General features: G+C 42.2%; 1 protein-coding gene across 1 annotated transcript; it reads right to left on the reverse strand.

Moving 5' to 3' along the window:
- Positions 1-18130: 18130 nt before the first annotated feature.
- Positions 18131-19182, reverse strand: LOC106146300 (olfactory receptor 12-like). The gene has a single exon (XM_013508126.1). The coding sequence runs from the start codon at positions 19180-19182 to the stop codon at positions 18220-18222; it is 963 nt and encodes a 320-aa protein (XP_013363580.1). The 3' UTR covers positions 18131-18219.
- Between the last annotated feature and the right edge of the window lie 372 nt (positions 19183-19554).

Raw genomic sequence — 19554 nt, forward strand, 5'->3', positions numbered from 1 at the left:
AGCTCTCAGCTCCTCTCCCAGGGTCCGAGGCCCCGAGCCCGCTCCGTGCGGAGGACGGTGAGGTGGACGCCAAGGACTCCGTCACCTGTGTGCCTCTGCGGCGCTCTGGGTCCCGAGCAGAGCTGTACAGAGGCGGCGGCACAGGTCAGCACTGAGTCTGGCTGTCCCGTCCTGCCTCCCGGTCTTGTGGAGTAATGGAGGAAATAGAGTAATAGAGGACAGGGGCTCCTCTCCCGTCCCCATCCGCTGGACAGCATGGGGAAGCTGTTTGCTGAACCTCTGCTGGGAGGAGTCTCTCCGGCAAGACTGGGACGTGGGGTCTCCCACGGCCAATTAGGGAGGCTCTGGCCTCCACACTGCGCTGGGATTGCATGTCCCTGGGCCCTAGGAGCTGCAGAGCAGTGACCGACCTTTGTGTCCTATCTCCCTCCTGTTTGGGTTGGCAGGAAGCCCGACTATGTCAGGAGCCCATGGAGGGGCCGCCCAGGGGAGCACCCCCACAGGGTGTGTTCCAGGGCTTCCTGTGGGGCATTCCGGGGATCGTGGCATATGCTACCTGTGATTGTGGGCTCCTAGCCTTGTTCCCGTTTTACTTTCAAAAGACAGCGATGCAGGGCTATGATGCCAATCACACTGCCAGATAGATGTACAAGTTATCCTTTCATCACCCACTAAGTCCTCGACAGCTCATGTGAAGCCTTTGAAATAGTGCAAAGAGATCCAGGCACTTTCTTTCAACTTTTTAAATTAACATGTATTTCCTGGGGCTGTAGTTACAGTGCTGGACACCAGACCTGTACTCTGAGCCTCACTGGGGTGGGGTCTACTGCTTGTGGTCGTCAGTATTTGGTCTTTCTGTGTCCTTTTTTCTATGATTTCTAAGTATCCACAGTACATAGCAGTTATGTTTTTTAAGGAATCGGTAAATATCTATATCTCTACATTTTTCAATTCCTCTCCTCCCCATCACTACCCTCCCACCTCTCCATCCCCTTGATTTCCCTCCTTCCCCTCAATTCTCTGCCTTTCCCTCCCTTCTATCTTTCCTTTCCTTTATTCTTTTATCTATCACATTAGGATTTCCCTCCGAGAGAAACCATGCAATATTTAACTTCCTGTGTCTGACTTATACACTTATACTTATTCTCCAGTTCATTCTTTTTCCTGCCAGTGACATGGTTTCCATCTTCTGTGTGACTGAATAACACTCCAGTTTGCATAAATATCAGGTTTATTTATCCATATTTCTGTTGCTGAGCATGTAGGCTTTTCCCACTCTGTAGCTCTTGTGAATTGTTCTGCTATAAACATGGGTATGAATGTAGCAAAATAAAGCAGTAACTTTTGTCTCTATACATAAAATCTTATAACTTCTCCTTCCCATAACATCCTGTTTTGTCCAAGCAAGGCCACCAAGATACAAAACTGTCAGAGCTTGTCAAACTTCCTTTGTTCTCCTTCTGCCTGCCCACAACTTCCATGCCAAAGACCATCTCCTTGAAGCAGGAGGTCTCCCTTGACACAAATTACAAATAGATTTACCAGATGAGCTGGTATAAACCTAAAATTAGAATAAAATCCTCATGTTTCCCATTTGGTTTCTCCTGTCTCTTAAATTTCTGAACATTTCAGGCAGCCACGAAGGGACTGTAGGTGATAGATTTGCTTTTTCCTTTGCCTACAGGCCCACGAGCACCTGAGCTGGAGGAATCCTGAGACATCTGGTGCCACCCAGGGATACTGTAACTTGGAGAGGAAATCGGCCCTCCCACAGCCTGGAGATCGCTCCCTTGTCTCCATGCTGAATGAATGGAACATGGGAGGATTCAGGGAGATTCTTGTACAACAATATTCTATATGACTGTGATGTTTTGGGGACCCGAGGGGGAAAATCCTTCCTGTATAGACAGAAAGGGAGACTGATTACTTCCTGCAGTGTGCCTAATAATCTTATTTGGATTAGGTTAGATGCAACTTCCACCACAAGAAAAAAAGGGACACTTTAAACTCAAAGTGGCTACAGCCAATTTTGTTATAATGGGTTTATAATAAGTGAGAAAAAATATTTAAAAGGCTGAAGTATAAGAAATATACTTTTGATAAAAAATGATCAAAACAGCCTAAGAGAAAAATGCTTTAAAATGTGATTTGCATCACAACGGAGAAGTACCAGGGAAGCATTGAAATGCACTCCTTTAAAATTTATGCTGAAAAACTTTAAGAAAGGTTATACTGATAGGGCATGAGAGACTCCATTTTTCTTTTTTATTCCATATTAAGAGAAGTCACTTAAGTTCACTTAAGCTGTAGTTGACCCTGCTCTTTACCCCATTCCCCTTGGTTAGTTATCGACCCACTTAGTCATAAAATGGGAACAGAACAAACAGGAAAAATTGGGAAGTAGGCTAAAAGTTAAACTGCAATGATCATCTGGAATCTGGTTGTCTGACAGCTTTGCTAATTGTGTGACATTCTTGTAAGTTTCCCCCAAATGAGGTAATGTTTACTACGGAAACATAAGTGTACTTAAACTGAAGGTGAGACCCAGATTGGGGTGGACATCTTCTCTGGCTCCTGGTTAGAGGAGCTGTCTCAAAAAAGCTTTGTTCGTTCCTGCTCTTTTGGTCTCTTGTGTTGCTCTCGATTAACTCATTTGCTGTATCAGTACTGGAGAATATGGGGTAAAGTTAGCCCCATAGAAGTTGAAAACTCTATGAGATTGACTGGCCATCTTTTAATGTGGGGTGGCCTGCTGAGGAGACAGTTCATAAGGAAATGATTGGAAGGGCATATCTAGCAGTGACTGGAGATGGAGGACAGCAGCTAAGACATCCAGATCAGGTTCCCTACATTGATTTGTGGCTGAATATGGTTCAAATGTGGACTGCATGGCTCCAACCCAGTCTGGTAGCATACTGCAAATCCTTTGTGGCTAAAGCTGTGCTCCACTTGGAGACAGGGGTGTCCACTCCCCCTGTAGCTATAGGGATTAAGATGAAACAACAGGAGATCAAAGAAAGACTGATCCTACAGCAACCACCAGAAGAGATGGAGATACCCACTTACACTCCAATATATCTGCCTCTACCAAGGCCCACTCATGGAGAATCAGAGTCAGCCAATGGTGAGTTACTGGCATCCCCTCCCAGAAAAGAAAGTAGGACCCCCACCCAGGAGAGAAAATTTTAAAAGCCCTACCAATCAGGCAACAAGTCAAATCAGCCATCTTTGATTGAGCTATAGAAGATCTTATGGAAGCCCCTCTAAGAGCCCAGGGCACCTATTTATAATGATGTGCAGGATCAAATTCAAGAGAGACAATGGGCCTTGGTTTATCAGTCTTTTTGAACAACTAACTTCCTCAACTGAAAACATCATCTCTCATTCTACGTGGAGAAGCTGCAGGTACTCAGCGATCTAATGGAACCCATCTTTCAAATGCAGAACACAACTTGGGCAGACTATAAACAGCTTCTCCTGATGATACTTAATACTGAAGAGAGCCAGACACAGAAAGCTGACAAGCTGATCTCGGGACAACAACTCACCATTTGAGGTCCACACTCAGTCATAACCTTAATGGACCAGAAATGACACAGTTGGCGGCCAAATCTGAGGATGACTCAGTATCAGGGCCTCTTATGTGAGAATCCTCACATAACTCTAGAGACACAGATCACCCTCTTGGAGACCCAGATGTTCAATATTTCACAGACAGGTGTTGGAAGGGGTCCAATGGGCAGGATATACAATGGTGACTCTAGACTGCAGTAGCTGCCCAGTCTCTGCCTATCAGAACTTCAGCCTACAAGGCAGAACTAACAGCCTTGACAAGGGCTCTTTTTCTGGCAAAAGGACAACAATGTTAACATTTATACTGACTCCAAATATAAAAAAGAGGGCACATAATAGCTGAGGAAAAAATGTAAACTAAAGATATTTTACAGCTCCTGATGCTATATGGACCCCACGAAAAGTGGCCATTATACACTGTATGGGACACCAGAAAACATTAGAAGCCAAGGGAAATGACAAGGGAAACAACAACAACAAAAAAGCCAAACCAGGCTGCTATGACAGGCGAACGAAGGGAGTACCTAGCTGTACCCCTTATCAGAGAGCTTCCTGTCTTGGAGACTCCAAATTACTCTCCAAATAAGAACATACACTTTGCCAGGAAATCTGGAAATTACATTAAAGGATACTGGTGGAAATTCTCTGGTGGGAGACTGGCCATTCTTGAAATGATGGCTCCTAAGTTTATGAGACATTCTGTCAAGGGACTCACATGAAAAACATGGCACTGGATACGCTACAGCGATAGTGTTGTAGTCAGGGTTTGTAAGAGAATAGATTTAATATAGGACACATAACTTATAGGATTATTTTATAATATTCACTCAAAAAAGTAAAAAAATGCAGAGCAGTGCAAGAGACCTGTCTGCATGCTAGAGACCCAAAGAATCCAGCTGAAGACCTGGATCCTATGGCAATATCCTGCACAATTCCAGCTGAAAACCTATAGCCCATGGCAATGTCCTCCATGAGTCCAGCTGGAGGTCTAGAGCCCACAACAGTCTCATGCGAAGGATCTGAACTGGGAAGACCCAAAGGTCAGTGGTGGAAACTAGAAAATCTGCATCAGTCGGGAGAGGGATCTGTGCCAGCAGACTGACGGATCTGTACTGGAGCCAGGAAACGACACTCAAAGTAAGGACCAGAGCTCCCCTGAAAAGAACCACAACCATCCTCTGTGACAGCAAGGACCCGAGCTCCTCTGATGATAGCAGTTGAGTTCATTTCAGAAAGACCAGTGGGACAAGCTTCTCCAGCAACAAAACACCATCTTCTCCTCCAGTGCTCCTTTTATGATGTTGGCAACAATCTTCAGGTGGGTTTCCCACACCCAAAACCATGTTGACTCAATTCAGCTGGGTGTTCCAAGTTCACCATTAGTTAATCCATCAGAGACATCATTTCTGTATGTCATGGGTCATGCCCATTACCTGAGCTGTCTGTAAACAATACCTACCCTGTGCCCAAGACAACCCAAGACAATGGTCTGCCCAGGCCCTGGGTATTAAAAATTGGGTTCTACCCCCTGTGAAAACTTGCTTATGGACTTCTCTAAAATGCCTTCAGCAGAAGGCTATCAATATATGCTTTTGATGTCTGTATCTTCTCAGGATGGATAAATACTTTTTCCACCAGAATAAAAAAAAAAACACAAGAGGTGACCAAGGTACACAAGAGACATCATCCCAAGATTTGGACCACCCCTGACCTTGGGGTCAGACAAAGGACTGGCATTTGTAGCTGAGATAGTCCAAGTGCTCACCTGGTTGTTAAAGATAAAATGAAAACTGCACGTGGTTTACCGACCACAGAGCTCAGGAAAAATGGAACCCATACATTGGATACTCAAACAATTATTAGAAAGCATTGTCAAGAAACACCCTTGAGATCAGATCAAGTCCTTTTGAAGGTTTTCCTCAATGTCTGGTGCACCCCCACCACACAAACACTGCATTCCCCTTATAAAATCTGTTCAGCTGGCCACTGTCAATCATAAGTAAAATTACAGGTGAGCTCCACAAACAAGGGAATTAACCCTAAGGAGACAGATACAGGCTTTTAGAACAGCCATTTAATGTATCTGTGGATGGGTACAAGTACAAAAAATGCCCATAAGCCTGATAGACTCAGTACACCCATTCGAATTTCAGGACTTTGTTTGAATCAAGAAATAAAATCCAACAACTCTGGGGTTTCCTATGGGATGGGCCACATACTGTAATATTGTCTACTCCTACTCCTGTTAAAGTTACAGGAACTGTGCCTTAGACCCACCATAGTTGGCAGAAGGCAAAAGTGTAAGACAGGTAGACGAGCCAGCAGGATCTAACCACCTGAACCAGCTGATCCTACTATGATATTGGACCACCACAAGAGACAACAGCCCTGCTCTAGTCACCTGGGAAGCTGACCAGTCTACACATGGCCCCTACTTGAGGGTTAACATGGGGATTCAACAATAACATATGTCTCTTTTCCTTTGTGTTATAAGTCTCCCTCTGCCCGATAGGGAGCCACCCCCACCATAATAAGGTAAATGACAATGATAGTCGTGCTCACTATTAAAACTCATTTATAGAAAGCATCAAAGAGGGAATGAAGCAGTAACTTTTGCTTCTGTAAGTGAAGTCTATTCCCATAACATCCTGTTATGTCCAAATAGGGCCACCAAGATACAAACTGTCACAATTTGACAACCTGCCTTTGTTCTCCTTCTGTCTACCCACAAGTTCCATGCCAAAGATCAACCCATTTGACCCAATGTATAAAAGCTGGAACCTGTCCTTTGTCTTTTGCTCAGCCATTTGTAGTTATCACCTGAGCCAGTGTACATTCAAAAACAAAATCCTCCTAACTTCCCCTTTAGTCTCTCCCATCCCTTAAATCCTGCAACAATAGTCTGACAAAAAACTTCCCAGCAAGTGCGACAGGTCTGTCTGCAACCGTGATGTCATCTAAAGGAAGCAAAGACCAGGTGTCAGAGTGGGGAGATGGCAGCACTGATGCAAGGAAGATGGCTGAGGTCATGTTTGTCACCTGATGGACTGTTCACAGATGGAAACAAAATGGCAGCATATGAACTGAGGCATTACTGTACTCTGCAGGCATTTGCTAAACTCATTTATGCATAGTATTGTTAATCTCTGATATTTCTTTGTTGATTTTTTTTGTCTGGGTGACCTGTTTATTTGTGGTACTGGCGTATTGAAATCCCCACAATATAACTGTATCTTGTCTATCTATTCTTTTATATTTAGTAGGTTTTGTTTTAGGAAATTAGGCGGGCCAATATTTGAAGAAAATATATTTACAACTGTTATCTCTACTTGGTGAATGTTTCTTTTTACCAATATGTCATCACCCTCTTTGTCTCTACTGACCAGTTTTGTTTTGAAAGTAACTTTGGCAGAAACTGGAATAGCTACTTCTGCTTGCTTTGAGGCTCCAGCTGGTTGGAGTATGATTCTCCATCCTTTCACTTTCAGTCTGTGCGTCTTTCTGTGGATGAGGTGTGCCTCTCATGGGCATCATGTGGTCAGGTCTCACTTTTTGTTCCAGTTTGCCACTCTGTATCTTTTGATTGTAGACTTAAGGCCATTTACACTGAGTGTTCTCATTGAGAGGTATTTACTGATTCCTGTCATTTTATTGTTTCTCCAGAGGTTGAGATAATTTTTTATTGTTTCTTATCACTTTCTCATGATCCCTGAGTTAATATTCTGCTCTCTCTACCTTGTCCTGAAGTTCTTATAGTCTATAGTTTGACTGATTTTGTCTACTGCCAAAGGTTTCTCCTTAGTTTTTTCTTTCCAGGATTTCTGCTTGATTCCTGTCATGACCTCTAATACACTACTGAAATGGTCATTGGCACCATCTGTATACTGCATTGTGCCTCCTAAGATCATCCAGCTGATTATCCATATCTTCTTTAGATTCACTGGACATCTTATAATGGTTTAATCAGCTACTTGCCACTCTTTTGATCTCTTCGATAATTTTAACTAGTTTTTAGTTCTTTCTCTGAAGTTTCATCTACTTCCATGTCTGTGAGATCAGTTTCTGGGGTGTTCTGAATATTCAGAGAAGTATTGTTGCCTTTTATCCTCATGATTCTTGTTTTTGTGCTGAAGTTTGTAGGTCAGTTGGAATAGAAAGTTCTGTCACTATTGTGGAGATCTCAGTTGTAAGTGGATGTTCCCTTGCTCTGGGTATAACTGAGTTTGAATGTAACCTCTCAACCTATGCACAATACTAGGATCAGTCCCCAGCTCTGCATGTAGATGGTAGAACTACACCAAGGAATATTAACATGCAAAGACCAATCACCTATCGAAACATAATTTAAAACTTTCTTTGAAAGTTCTCATTTATTTCAATGAGACAGGAAAATAAAGGAATAGTAATTCTAAAGAATAGCTAGATACAGGACAAGAAAAAAAGGAAAAAGTGACCAAAAAATTAAGTGGGAAAAAATAATTAACAGTTAAGTCTGTGCTTCCAAATTAATGTGTGTTGATTAACCTCAATAAAACTAAACTCTCACAAAAGCTCTCTCCATTTGTTTTCTTTGTTCTCTTTGAAAGTACTACACTGACCCAGCTCTTCTGTGTGCCTGAGACAGTAGTTATCATCCTATCACTTCTAGGTATACTTTTCATCAAGCCTTAGTTCATGTGAATTCTATCAGTTTCTGATTGTCTGCTGGGTACAGTGTTCTTGGCTTGAAATTTTATTCTTTCAAGACTTTAATATACCATCCCATTCACTTCTGCCTAATTAAGTTTCAGCAGAGTCCTCTGTTGTTAATGGAATGGGGTTTCTCTTATTTGTGACGGAATGCTTTTCTCTTGTTGGCTCTACAGTGCTCTTTGTCTGGGTCTCTGAAAGTTTGATGACTACACGTCATGTAGACACCTTTTCCTCCAAATGTATTTCTGGTCTTTGAGCTTCCTGCTCTGGAATATCTGCTTCTTTCACAAGATTGAGAATATTTCCAGCTATTATTTTAATATGTGGGGGTTTTATGCCTTTTCCATTCTTTTCTACCTCTGAAACAACCAAAATGTTAATATTTGTTCATTTATCAGATCCCATGTATCCCATGAATTTCATAGGGAATCTTTCTTCCCTTCCACCTCCTTCCACAGTGCAGCTGAGCATGCTCAGAAATCTCCTTGGTAAAGTTCTTTGCTTCAAGGTGCTTTTTAAAAATTCATTTTTCTGATGAGAATCGGCTGAAGTTCTCATTCAAATCATAATTTTTTTTCCAATTTTGTTGTTCTGCCTATATTCTCTTGCATTCTACTCTCTAGAGTTTCCTTAAAAACTATTTCATGCTCTTAAATTCCATTCACAGAGAACTGGTCTCTTCCTTGGAGACTTCATGCTATCTTGTTACACTTCTCTCTTGTCTCTCTGTTGATATTTTCCCATATGGTGGGTCAGTTGGTTAGTTGTTTACACATTTGTTTTGTGGTAGAAGACTTTCTCTTGTGAGGTGTTCCAGAGGGTCAGTTGGTGGGAGGTCCATACAGCAGCGCAGTCCTTGTGCAGTTTCTCCACATCATTAGTGTTGGCAGTGCCCCCATCTGTCCCAGTGGTCCACCTGCAGGTCACTGAGATGGACATGGCACCTAGGACCTAGCTGTCTTAGGCAGGGCCACTCCAGCAGCTTGGGCATGGACCATGTGAATGAAGGTGTATCATACCCCTTGGTTTCTGTAGGTGCTATAGGAAAGAGACAGCAGCTTGCCTGGTAGCCTGGCAAGGTGCTCACCAGTTACCCTGGGACACTCAGATGCCTTGGCAGGGCTCAGCGTTTGGGTAGCTCTGAGACAGTTTCTTCCCAGAGCTGTGGGTGGACAGGGAGTTTACATGCTACAGTGCCTTGCTAGCTAAGCTCGTAAGAGTGACCTGCTTGATGCTTCCCAGCATCTCACTAGGCTGAGGTCCTAGAGTGGGCCAGAGGGGCAGAGCAACCTGCTCTTTTCTAGCAGCTGAGCCACTCAGGTTGAGCTGATTTCTCTGGCTGCAGAACAAAATTATGTTTATGACATTGTTGGTTCCCAAGTATTTAGTTTAATTAAATAGAGTTTGCCCAATAAACACAAAAAGTTGTGGAAAGCTATCACATGACCAAGGGGAAGAGAAGGATCATAAGGCACCATGTCACCAGACTCTGTGGGTAGGATCATGAAAACTCTTTGGGCTGTTAAACCCACTGGCAGCACCTTGTCATCCAGGGGCAACTGTGACACAGTCCCAGTGTGATGTGATGCATTCTCTCTTCTGCTGCATCTGCTCGGTGTTACTTCTTACAATGCACATGAACCTACCAGCATCTTGAAATTAAAAGTAGAATAAATGCCTTCACCATCTTAGTTCAATAAATAAATTTTCTAAGTTCTTGGTGTATTTATACAAAAAAGAAAACGTCAATAACAGCATAGCACAGAACAGGCACAATTTTAAAAATGAATTCATGAAATAGAGGAGATGCTGGTCATGTCCAGAATTAGAAGAGTAGAGGAAAAATTTGCTAGTATAATTTAATATGTGTGCAGGATAAATATGAGATGTGTTCAAAACATATGGTGAGTGTCTAAACAAATTTATTACAATAAATGACATTACCAGTACCACACACCCAGATAATCCCCACATTTTGAACACACATATCCCATTGTTCTTGGCACTTTCTGAAGCAGTTCTGAAGTCCTCTTTCTTGAGTGTCTTTTCAAGCTGTGATAAAAAAAACTTGGCTGAACTCAGTCTCTGACTAGCTCTAGGCTGCTGGGTGCCATCCAATAGAAAGACAGGCTTGTAAAACACGATGGTGCATCTTCATCTGCCTCATTCACCAGATCTGGCAACATGAAGCATATTCTAATTAAGCTGTGATGACACAGTCCTTCAATTTGTAAAAAGGTGACACAATATTATTGTGAACTTTAAGTGTCCATCCTTCAGACTGAATAGCAATCAGTGTTTCCTAAGTTTGATATAGCCTATTCCTTCCTCCTATTTCCGTTAGTATTTCAACACAAATATCAGATATCATGTAATGGTATCTACACATTTAGCATTTAAGGGGGTAGCTTATGCTTCTCTCTGTCTCCAGTCCTGAGTCTCAGAAGATTGACCTCCTGTGTGGACCTTCCTCTCATTGTGGTACTGTCCGTACCTCTGGGGTGATGGAGCCAGAGGGAACCTCTAGTCCACCCATGGCTCAGCCCTCTGACCTGGCTCTTATGGCCCACCTGGGCCAAACACAGCAAACCTATTCCTATCAAAACAGAAAGCACTGAACAGGAAAGGAGTTGATTTACAGAAAACTAGTATTTTAAACAGATGTCTCTGGCAATGGTGTAGAAGATGGGCTTGAAAGAGAAAGATTTGAAGGCCAGAGACCCATTCAGTTGGTGTGCTGAGAAGCCCTCCGGAAATGATGTCAAAGCCCTCACTGAGTGGCACCAGGGGTGTGAACAGGAAAAAGTTATTATGAATTGTTTCTTTCTTTTTTTTTTTTTCCTGGTACCGGAAATTGAACTCATAGCCTCACGCTTGCCAGGCAGGCTCTGTGCCGCTGAGCTAAATCCCCAGCCCAGGAATTATTTCTTATGAGGTGCAGCATGTAGTGATACACCAAGGCAAAGGCTTTCCTTCTAGAGGAGAACTCTTTGAATGAGAACACACAGCACATGCACAGAGCAGTGTGTGTATTTGTAGAAGTGTTATGTGTGTTATGTCCACAAGAAGATTCAGAAGATGGAGTGGAGGAAGGTAAGAGGCATGAGCTAAACATACTGGTAACGTGCTAGCACAGAATCAGCGTTAACTATTAATAAAAGTACAAAGGCAAAAGATGTCATGGACGTGCACCAACTGCCAACAATGAATGTATTCATTCCGTAACACAAATGTGCATTAATAAAATAAAGAAAAAGATCACATTACATGAAAACAAATGAATGAGCACTAAGGCATAAGAAATTGAAGGGGGAACAAATGATCATCTTCACTGATGCAAAAAAAGCTGGCACAAAATTGTGCACACTTGTATGACTTAAAGGGAGATGGTGGTGGGCCAATGAAAGGTAACATATTGGGAACACAAGGAAATTACTTCACCATCATAAAGCTTATTTACAAAAGGCCAAGGGTTAGTATAGTGCTAAATGGTGAAAGACTGAAAACGTTTTCTCAGCGGTCAGGAAGAAGACAAAGATGCCTGCTCTTACACTCTGCTTAACACCATTGGAAATCTTAGCCAGAGCAATTGTGTAAGAGAAATAAGCAAAAACATCCATATGGGAAAGGAAGAAGGAAAATTCCCATTTGTGGGTGATATGATCTTATATGTAGGAAACTATTAAAGATTTCACAAAAAGCCTATTAGCATTAAAATACTCTTTTTATAAATATCAGTTTACAAAGTGAACATACAAAAATTCACTATATTACTATATGACAAAAATGAATGCTAAAAAGTTTATAAATCTACTCCATTTATACCATACCTTTCACAATAGCACCCTAAAAATTGAAATATTTAGGAATTAATCTAACAAAAGAAGTAAAATATCTATACAGTGAAAATTACAGAATTCTGAAAAAGAGATTGAAGAGGATTTAAAAAAATGGAAAGATATTCCTTGCTCATGGATAGGAAGAACCAACATTGTGAAAAGGGTCATACTCTCAAAATTGTTATAGAGATTCAAGGCATTCCAATGAAAATGCCATTGGTATGCCTCACACACTTACAGAAAATATTCCTGAAAGTCATCTGGAACCAGAAGAGACCAGAATAGCAAAGCAATCCTGGGAAACAAAGGCAAGGAAGGTGGTATCACAATCCCCGATTTGAAATTATACTACAAAGCTACTGTGATAAAATCAGCATGATATCAGCAAGAAAAAAGCCAGCCTGAAGATCAATGCAACAGACTAGAAGATGCAGACACAACCACAAAGACACTCAGCCACCGTATCTTTGACAAAGGGGCCGAATATGTCCACTGGAACAAAGAGAACCTTTTTAATACATGGTGCTGAAAAAACTGTCTTTCCACATGTTGAAGACTAAAACTAGATCCAAACCTATCACCATGCACCAAAATAAAGTCAAAATGGCTTAAAGATCTAAGTATTAAAACAGAAACACTAGATCTATCAGAAGATAAAGTAGGTGGGATTCTTGAAGATATAGGGGTAGGCAGAGAGTTCATGAATAAAAACCAAACGGCATGGGAAATACTTCAAAGAATCAACACCTGGGATCTCATCTTATTGAAAAGTTTTTGTACATCGAAAAAAATCACCAACAGAATGAAAAGAAAACCCATGAATTGGGAAAGAAGTCTAGCCAACTATCCCTTAGACAAAGGACTCTGGTCTAGAACATATAAATAATTTTTTAAAAATCAGGTCCTCAAAATTCAAAGACCCAGTACAAAAATGGACATCTGAGATGAATACACACTTCTCACATGAAGAAATACAGATGACAAATAAATTCATGAAACAATGTTCAACATCATTGGTCATTTGAGAAATGCAAATTAAAACAACACTGAGATCCCATCTCACTCCAGAAAGAATGGCTATCTTCAAGAAATCAACCCATAACAAACGCTGGAGGGGCTGTGGGGAAAAAGGAACTCTTTTCACTATTAGTGGGAGTGTATACTGGTGCAACCACTGTAGAAATCAGTGTGCAGATTCCTCAGTAAACTAGGATTAGAGGTCTCATTCAACTCAGCTATTCCCCTCCTGGGTATTTTTCCAGAAGAACTGAAAATATCATACCACAGCAGTATATGTGTCCCTATGTTTATAGCAGCACAAATTGTAACAGCTAAATCTTGGAAACAACCCAAATGCCAATCAACTGAGGAATGGATAAAAAAGATGTGGTATTTTTATACAATGGAGTATTACTCAACTATAAAGCAAGACAAACCAGAGGTTTTATAGGTAAATGGATGTAACTAGAGACCATACTCATAAGTGAAATAAATCAGATTTACATGTGCAAACATCATATTTCCTCCCTACTATAAGAACCTGAAAGAGTAATAAAATCTGAAAGGTACAATAGATATTGTGAAAGGGAAAAGAAACTGCTTCAATAGGAAGGAGCAACTGGGATGAAAGAGGGGAGAGGAAAAAGAATGACGGAACAGGAAAAAAAAATGTACATGTACACACAGGATAGCTAGGATAATTGTACTACTATTATCTGTTGGGTTATTGAAAGGAGTTGCTAATGTTTAACTATTTGATCAGTCTTACACGCCTATATGTGGTTATATGTGCAACCATTTTGAAGATAACATTATGTAAGATAACAGCCATTGTTAATATCCTATCACCATGTTTTGAAATTCTGTATCATTTCTGTTGGTCTCTATTCTGTTTTGTTTATGTATTTGCTTTTGTTATTTTGGGTTTTTTCTTTTGTCTTTAAATTTATATGTGTATACAAGTATAACTGGGGTAAGTGTATTGCTGATGTCTGTGGTTTATTGAAAGGAACAATCAGTGCTTAAAATTGTCTTTTTTCTCTACCAATTTTGCATGCTTGCATCTGGTAACAAGAATGACTGATCTGAAAACAATAATATGCAGTATAAAAACCATTGTTGAACTCCTATCATCTTATATGGTGAAGCTCTGCATCATTTCCAATGTTTTTTATTACTTGTTACTGTGTTGGATTGTTTGATTAATCTTACATTCTTATGTCTGGTGGACTGAGCAATTTCATTGAAGATAACAGTATGTAGCAACCATTGTTAATTCCTGTCATTTTGTTTTGAGGTCATGTATCATTTTTGTTGCTTTTGTGTTATTTTGATTTTGTTTTCATTGTTGTTAGTTTTTTTAATCCTTAAAAAATGAAATCTATACCATTTATAATGGAATCAAAAGAATATATATATACACTGAGAAATTGCATGTGTACTAAAAACTGCTAAGCATGGCTGTAAGAAATTATAGATGACAAATGTGAATGAAACATGTCCCATGTTCATGGATTGGAAGACTTTCATAGTCTTCAAAAAATCACTTCTAAATAAAGCAGTCCACAGATTCAGCACAATGTTTCAAGATCTTCAGGACAGTTGTTGGCAAAAAGAAAAAAAATAAAACCCCTTTCTAAAATGTATGTGATGTGTCAAGTAACCCTGAATAACAAAAACGACTAAGAAATGTGAGGCTGGAGATTACACTTACTGACTCCAAACATATTACAAAGATATACTAAAAAGATGATGTGGTATTTCCATTACGACAGACATAGTGTCCAATAGAAAGATACAACAGACCACAGAAATAAGCTCTAACATGCACAGTCATGTGATTTTTTAAAAATTTTTTAAATTTTATTTTAAAGAGAGTAGTACATGAGAAACAAGCAAACAAAAAAATAGAGCAGTAGCAGCATAGCAGTATCATGAATATAAACAAATCAAAGCAAAAATATTCAAAGTGATACAGGGTCTCAAGACAAACCAATACAAATCAATAGTGGTTGTTACATTGAGTCATGTGGTTTTTGACAAGGTACTAAAAATGTTTAATTGAGAAAAGCAACTTCAAGTGGTGCTGAAAAAACTGGCTAGGTACATGCAAAAGGATATAGTTGGGTCCTTCAGACATCATGTACAAACCATGGATCAAAATAGATTAGAGTCCTAACCATAATATCTATGACTGGAAAACTTCTAGAAGAAAATAAGCGAAAAGATTCATAATATAGCATTTGGAAGAACTGCATGGCTATGTCTCAAAAGGCAGAGATGAATGGAACTGTATTAAAAACTTCTGCAAAGCCAATGAAACACGGAGTGGAGTGAAGAGTCACCCAGTAGAACTGCAACAATTATCTGCAAGTCACATATTTAATAAGGAGTTAATATTTGGAATGCATTGGAAATTCCTACAATTCAAATCAGGCAACTGAACAGAGCACAGATACCTCCATTGAAAAACAGGCGAAGGGCTGGAGCAGATGTTTTTCAATGATATACAACTGGCCACAAACACATGAAAAGATCTTCAGCAACAATAATCATTAGCGAAATTCAAGTCAAAGCCACAGTGGGGTACCATTTCACCCACTGCAAAAACTGCAGTTTTTCAAAACTCACAGCATACCGTGTGTTGGACATGAGATTGAGAATTTGGAGCCCTAATGCAGCATTGGTAAAATTGAAAAATGGTACAGCCACTAGGGAAAGAAGTACAGAGAATTCTTAAAAATTTGAAAAGCAATTACTGAATGACCCAGCAGTCACACAGGTGGGTAGACATCCGAAAGCACTGACAGGATTTTGAGGAGATAATTTCATACCCACTTTCACAGAAGCATTGTCCCCAGTAGGCAAGAGGCAGAAGCATCCCAGTGTTCACCATACACAAATGGGTTACCAGGATGCGTTACACACTTACAGTGTAACGTTAGTCAGTCCTAAGATGGAAGGAAATTCTCACCCATGCTCCAACACAGCTGGTCATTGACCTGGTGTTAAGGAATTTTGGGAGTTAGCAGAGGAAAAGTGCTGAGTCTGTGAATTTATATGTGAGAAAGGTAGAGCACGGGTTACCTGTGCCTGGAGAAGAGGTAGGCATGGAGTTATTGCTGAAGAGGAACAGAGGTTCAGTTGTGCAGAAATGAAGTTCTGGACACGGCGGTAGAGCAGTGTGAGTGTGTGTAACGAAACTGAGCAGTTTGCAGAGTGCTCAGTGTGGTAAAGTTGATGGTATAGGTTTGTATCACAAATGAAGAAATGAAATAGTGAGTCGTAAAAGAGCATAGATTAGGGAAAAAACCTGTCATATGCTCTTTGGATTTTAAGAAACTAATTCTCCATCGAAGTTCACCACCTAGCTAGAGCCATGCTGACGTATTTTGGCACCAATGATTAGATGATAATAGCTCAAATACGTTACTAGCCCATAGAATTTTACCGAGTACCTGCCTTAGGGTGTTGGCTTGCAAACACTGGCAAACTAAGCAACTTTGTCTTGTGATATAGTGGGTCAAATCTAAGGACACTGCACCCATGAGCTGTATCCCCATCCTCTTTAGTTTTCTCCGGAGCTGTGTCTTGCTGACTCGGCCTCCTGCATCAGCCTCCCTCACTGTTTTTGTCATTACAGCGAAAGGCACCAATCCCGACAATGAGCGGTGGAGTTGGCCCGAATCTGAAAGCGGGTTTGGCGTAAATGTCCTTAGTGTAAAGCTTGGTGGGGTTTTTTGTTTGTTTATTTTGCCTTTTCCTGTGGAGTTTTGAGTAATTATTGTTTCAACTAACGTGTGGCCAGTTTTCCTGATAATGCAAAATCAGGATTAATGCTCAGTGATACTAATTGATTCCTCCATGTACTATTACATTCTGCAGAATTAACATAATTCCACATTGATGGAATTTGTTTCCTATATCCCACATGCGATTAACATAGTTGAGATAAAGATATATTCTTTTTCAAATGGATGTAGTGACACAAATATTATATGTAATATATATGTACATGTATATATGTGTAAAAGACATGTATACATGTGTGTACATATGTGCACATATCTATGGTATATACATATGTACATATATCCCAGGACAGTGCCACCCATGCCAGCAGGGGGACAGATCTCCCCACGTGCAGAGGACAGCTTCCTGGTATTTGGCATGCAGCAGTCAGCTCTAAATGGATGCATGTGGAAGAAGCCAAGGGCCAGGTGAGGTTGGCCACAAGGTGGGGGACGATGGGGAGGTCCCTCTTAAGCTGCAGGTCCCGGGGTGAGCAGAAGACCTGGGCACCAAGAAACTGCACCATTCCTCCCCCACTCCTTCCTCTCTGTGCTGCAGCCTCAGGAGTGCATCCCTGCTCAGGAGGGTGTATGGTGACAGAGCACCATACTGTGACCAGCAGCAGGAGGCTGAGTCCAAGCTGGGAGCACCAGGGAGCCACGTGGTTCTTCCTGGGCCCCTACCTGGGGGCTGAGCACACGTCAGGTGCCAGGGTCTGATGGGCATCTCAAGCAGCGGCAGGGACACTGCACTGTACTGTAGGACTTGACAGCATCATGAAGAGTGGGCAGGGGCGAGCAGCCATCACCTCACGCCTGGAGTGAGCAAGAAGCACACTGCTCAAGCTCTCCTGCGTTAGGCACCAGAGACCCCAGCGCATCTGAGGTGGTCACGCCTACAGTCTCTAAGTGTCCTTATCTAGGATGCTCAGTGTGGGATTTCATTGATGTGTTGATATTGGATTCAGTGATGAGGGAAAAAGAAAGGTTCACTCTGAAGTTCAAGTCCTTCTGTCTGCACTGGGACACACACACTGGTTCCCATGACAAGGGCTCAGTGATCAGTCATCTGCTCAGTGTGTCACCAGAGGGTATGGGCTTAGGGTTTGCACTGCCCTTGAGTTATCATTTCTGTGGTGGAAAAGAACAGGCTATAGTCACCCTGTCAAGAGCCTGGGCTTTGACATACTTTCAAGAAGGATTGAAAGATTTTTGAAGGATGGATGAAAGAAGGAAAAAACCAAAATGAAGCTGTTCTTGTGACATGCAATGTGACACACAGGGCCCTTCCCTCCACCTGCAGAACCCCAGGTACCTGTCTCCCTCTAGCCAGCTCTCCACAGGGCTGCCCATCTCTGCCCCAGCCTCCGCAGGGCGTCCTTCACGTCCTTGTTCCGCAGACTGTAGATGAGGGGGTTGAGCATCGGGATGACCAAGGTGTAGAAGATGGAGACAAACTTGCTCTGCTCCATGGACTCCACAGCTCCTGGCTGTGCATAGATGACAAACAGGGTTCCATAAAACAGGCACACAGCAGTGAGGTGGGAGCCACAGGTGGAAAATACCTTTTGTCCCCTGGATCCTGAGTGCATCCTGAGGACGGTCACTGTGATGTAGCCATAGGACACAAGGACCGCTACTGTGGTGCTGACAATGATGAAGCCACAGAGGCCAAACAATAGAAGGTCATTGATTGATGTATCAGCACAAGCCAGCTGCAGCAGAGGGGACACGTCACAGAAGAAGTAGTTAATACGGTTGGAGCTGCAGAAGGGGAGCTGGAACGTGAGGCTGGTCTGCACGATGGAGTTGAGGCAGCCTCCACAGTAGGAACCCAGAACAAGACAGGCACACATCGTGGAGGACATGGTCATGGGGTAACGCAGGGGGCTGCAGATGGCCAAGAAGCGGTCATAGGCCATCACAGCCAAAAGGAAAACCTCTGTGGTACCAAACAGGGACAAAAAAAAAAACTGAGTAGCACAGCCTCCAAAACTGATGACCTTAGAGGAAGAGAAGAAGTCGGCCAGGGCTCTGGGGGCAAAAACAGACGAGTAGCAGAGGTCCAGGAAGGACAGGTTCTTGAGGAAGAAGTACATGGGGGAGTGCAGGCAGGCATCCAGGGTGATGACTACGATCATGGTGAGGTTGCCCATGATGGTCACCACATACAGGGCCAGGAACACGGCAAAGAGCAGGGCCTGTGTCTCCACACCTCCCCGGAACCCCTCCAGCACAAACTTCCGCCAGAGCACCACTGACAGGTTCCCATTTCCATGGAGCGTCATAGCCTCAGGCCTGACAAATATGCAGAGAGGATGATGGAGGCAGTGAAGGAAGGGAGGTCCCAGTCCCACACTCACACCTAAAATGGGCCAGAGAGAACCTTAGCAGCCAGGCTGCACCAGCTGTGCTGAGGTAGGGACTGGAAGGACAGCAGGACAGGAACGGTGTGTGGGACAGCAAAGAGGCCACCAGCTCTTCTGCTCTCCTTCCAGATGAGGCCTGAAATGGGACGTTGTCTCTCATTTACTGAAATCTGGAGTCTGTGCGGAGACCCTGCCGGGTAGGAGACTGAGTCGTGCTCTGGGGGATGCAATGAGTCCAGAGCTGGGGGTTTTCAATGAAGACACCAGTGCATCCCTGTGTCTGCTTCTCCC

This window comes from Chinchilla lanigera, unplaced genomic scaffold (assembly GCF_000276665.1).
Source record: "Chinchilla lanigera isolate Chin_1 unplaced genomic scaffold, ChiLan1.0 scaffold00141, whole genome shotgun sequence".
Classification (NCBI taxonomy): domain Eukaryota; kingdom Metazoa; phylum Chordata; class Mammalia; order Rodentia; family Chinchillidae; genus Chinchilla; species Chinchilla lanigera.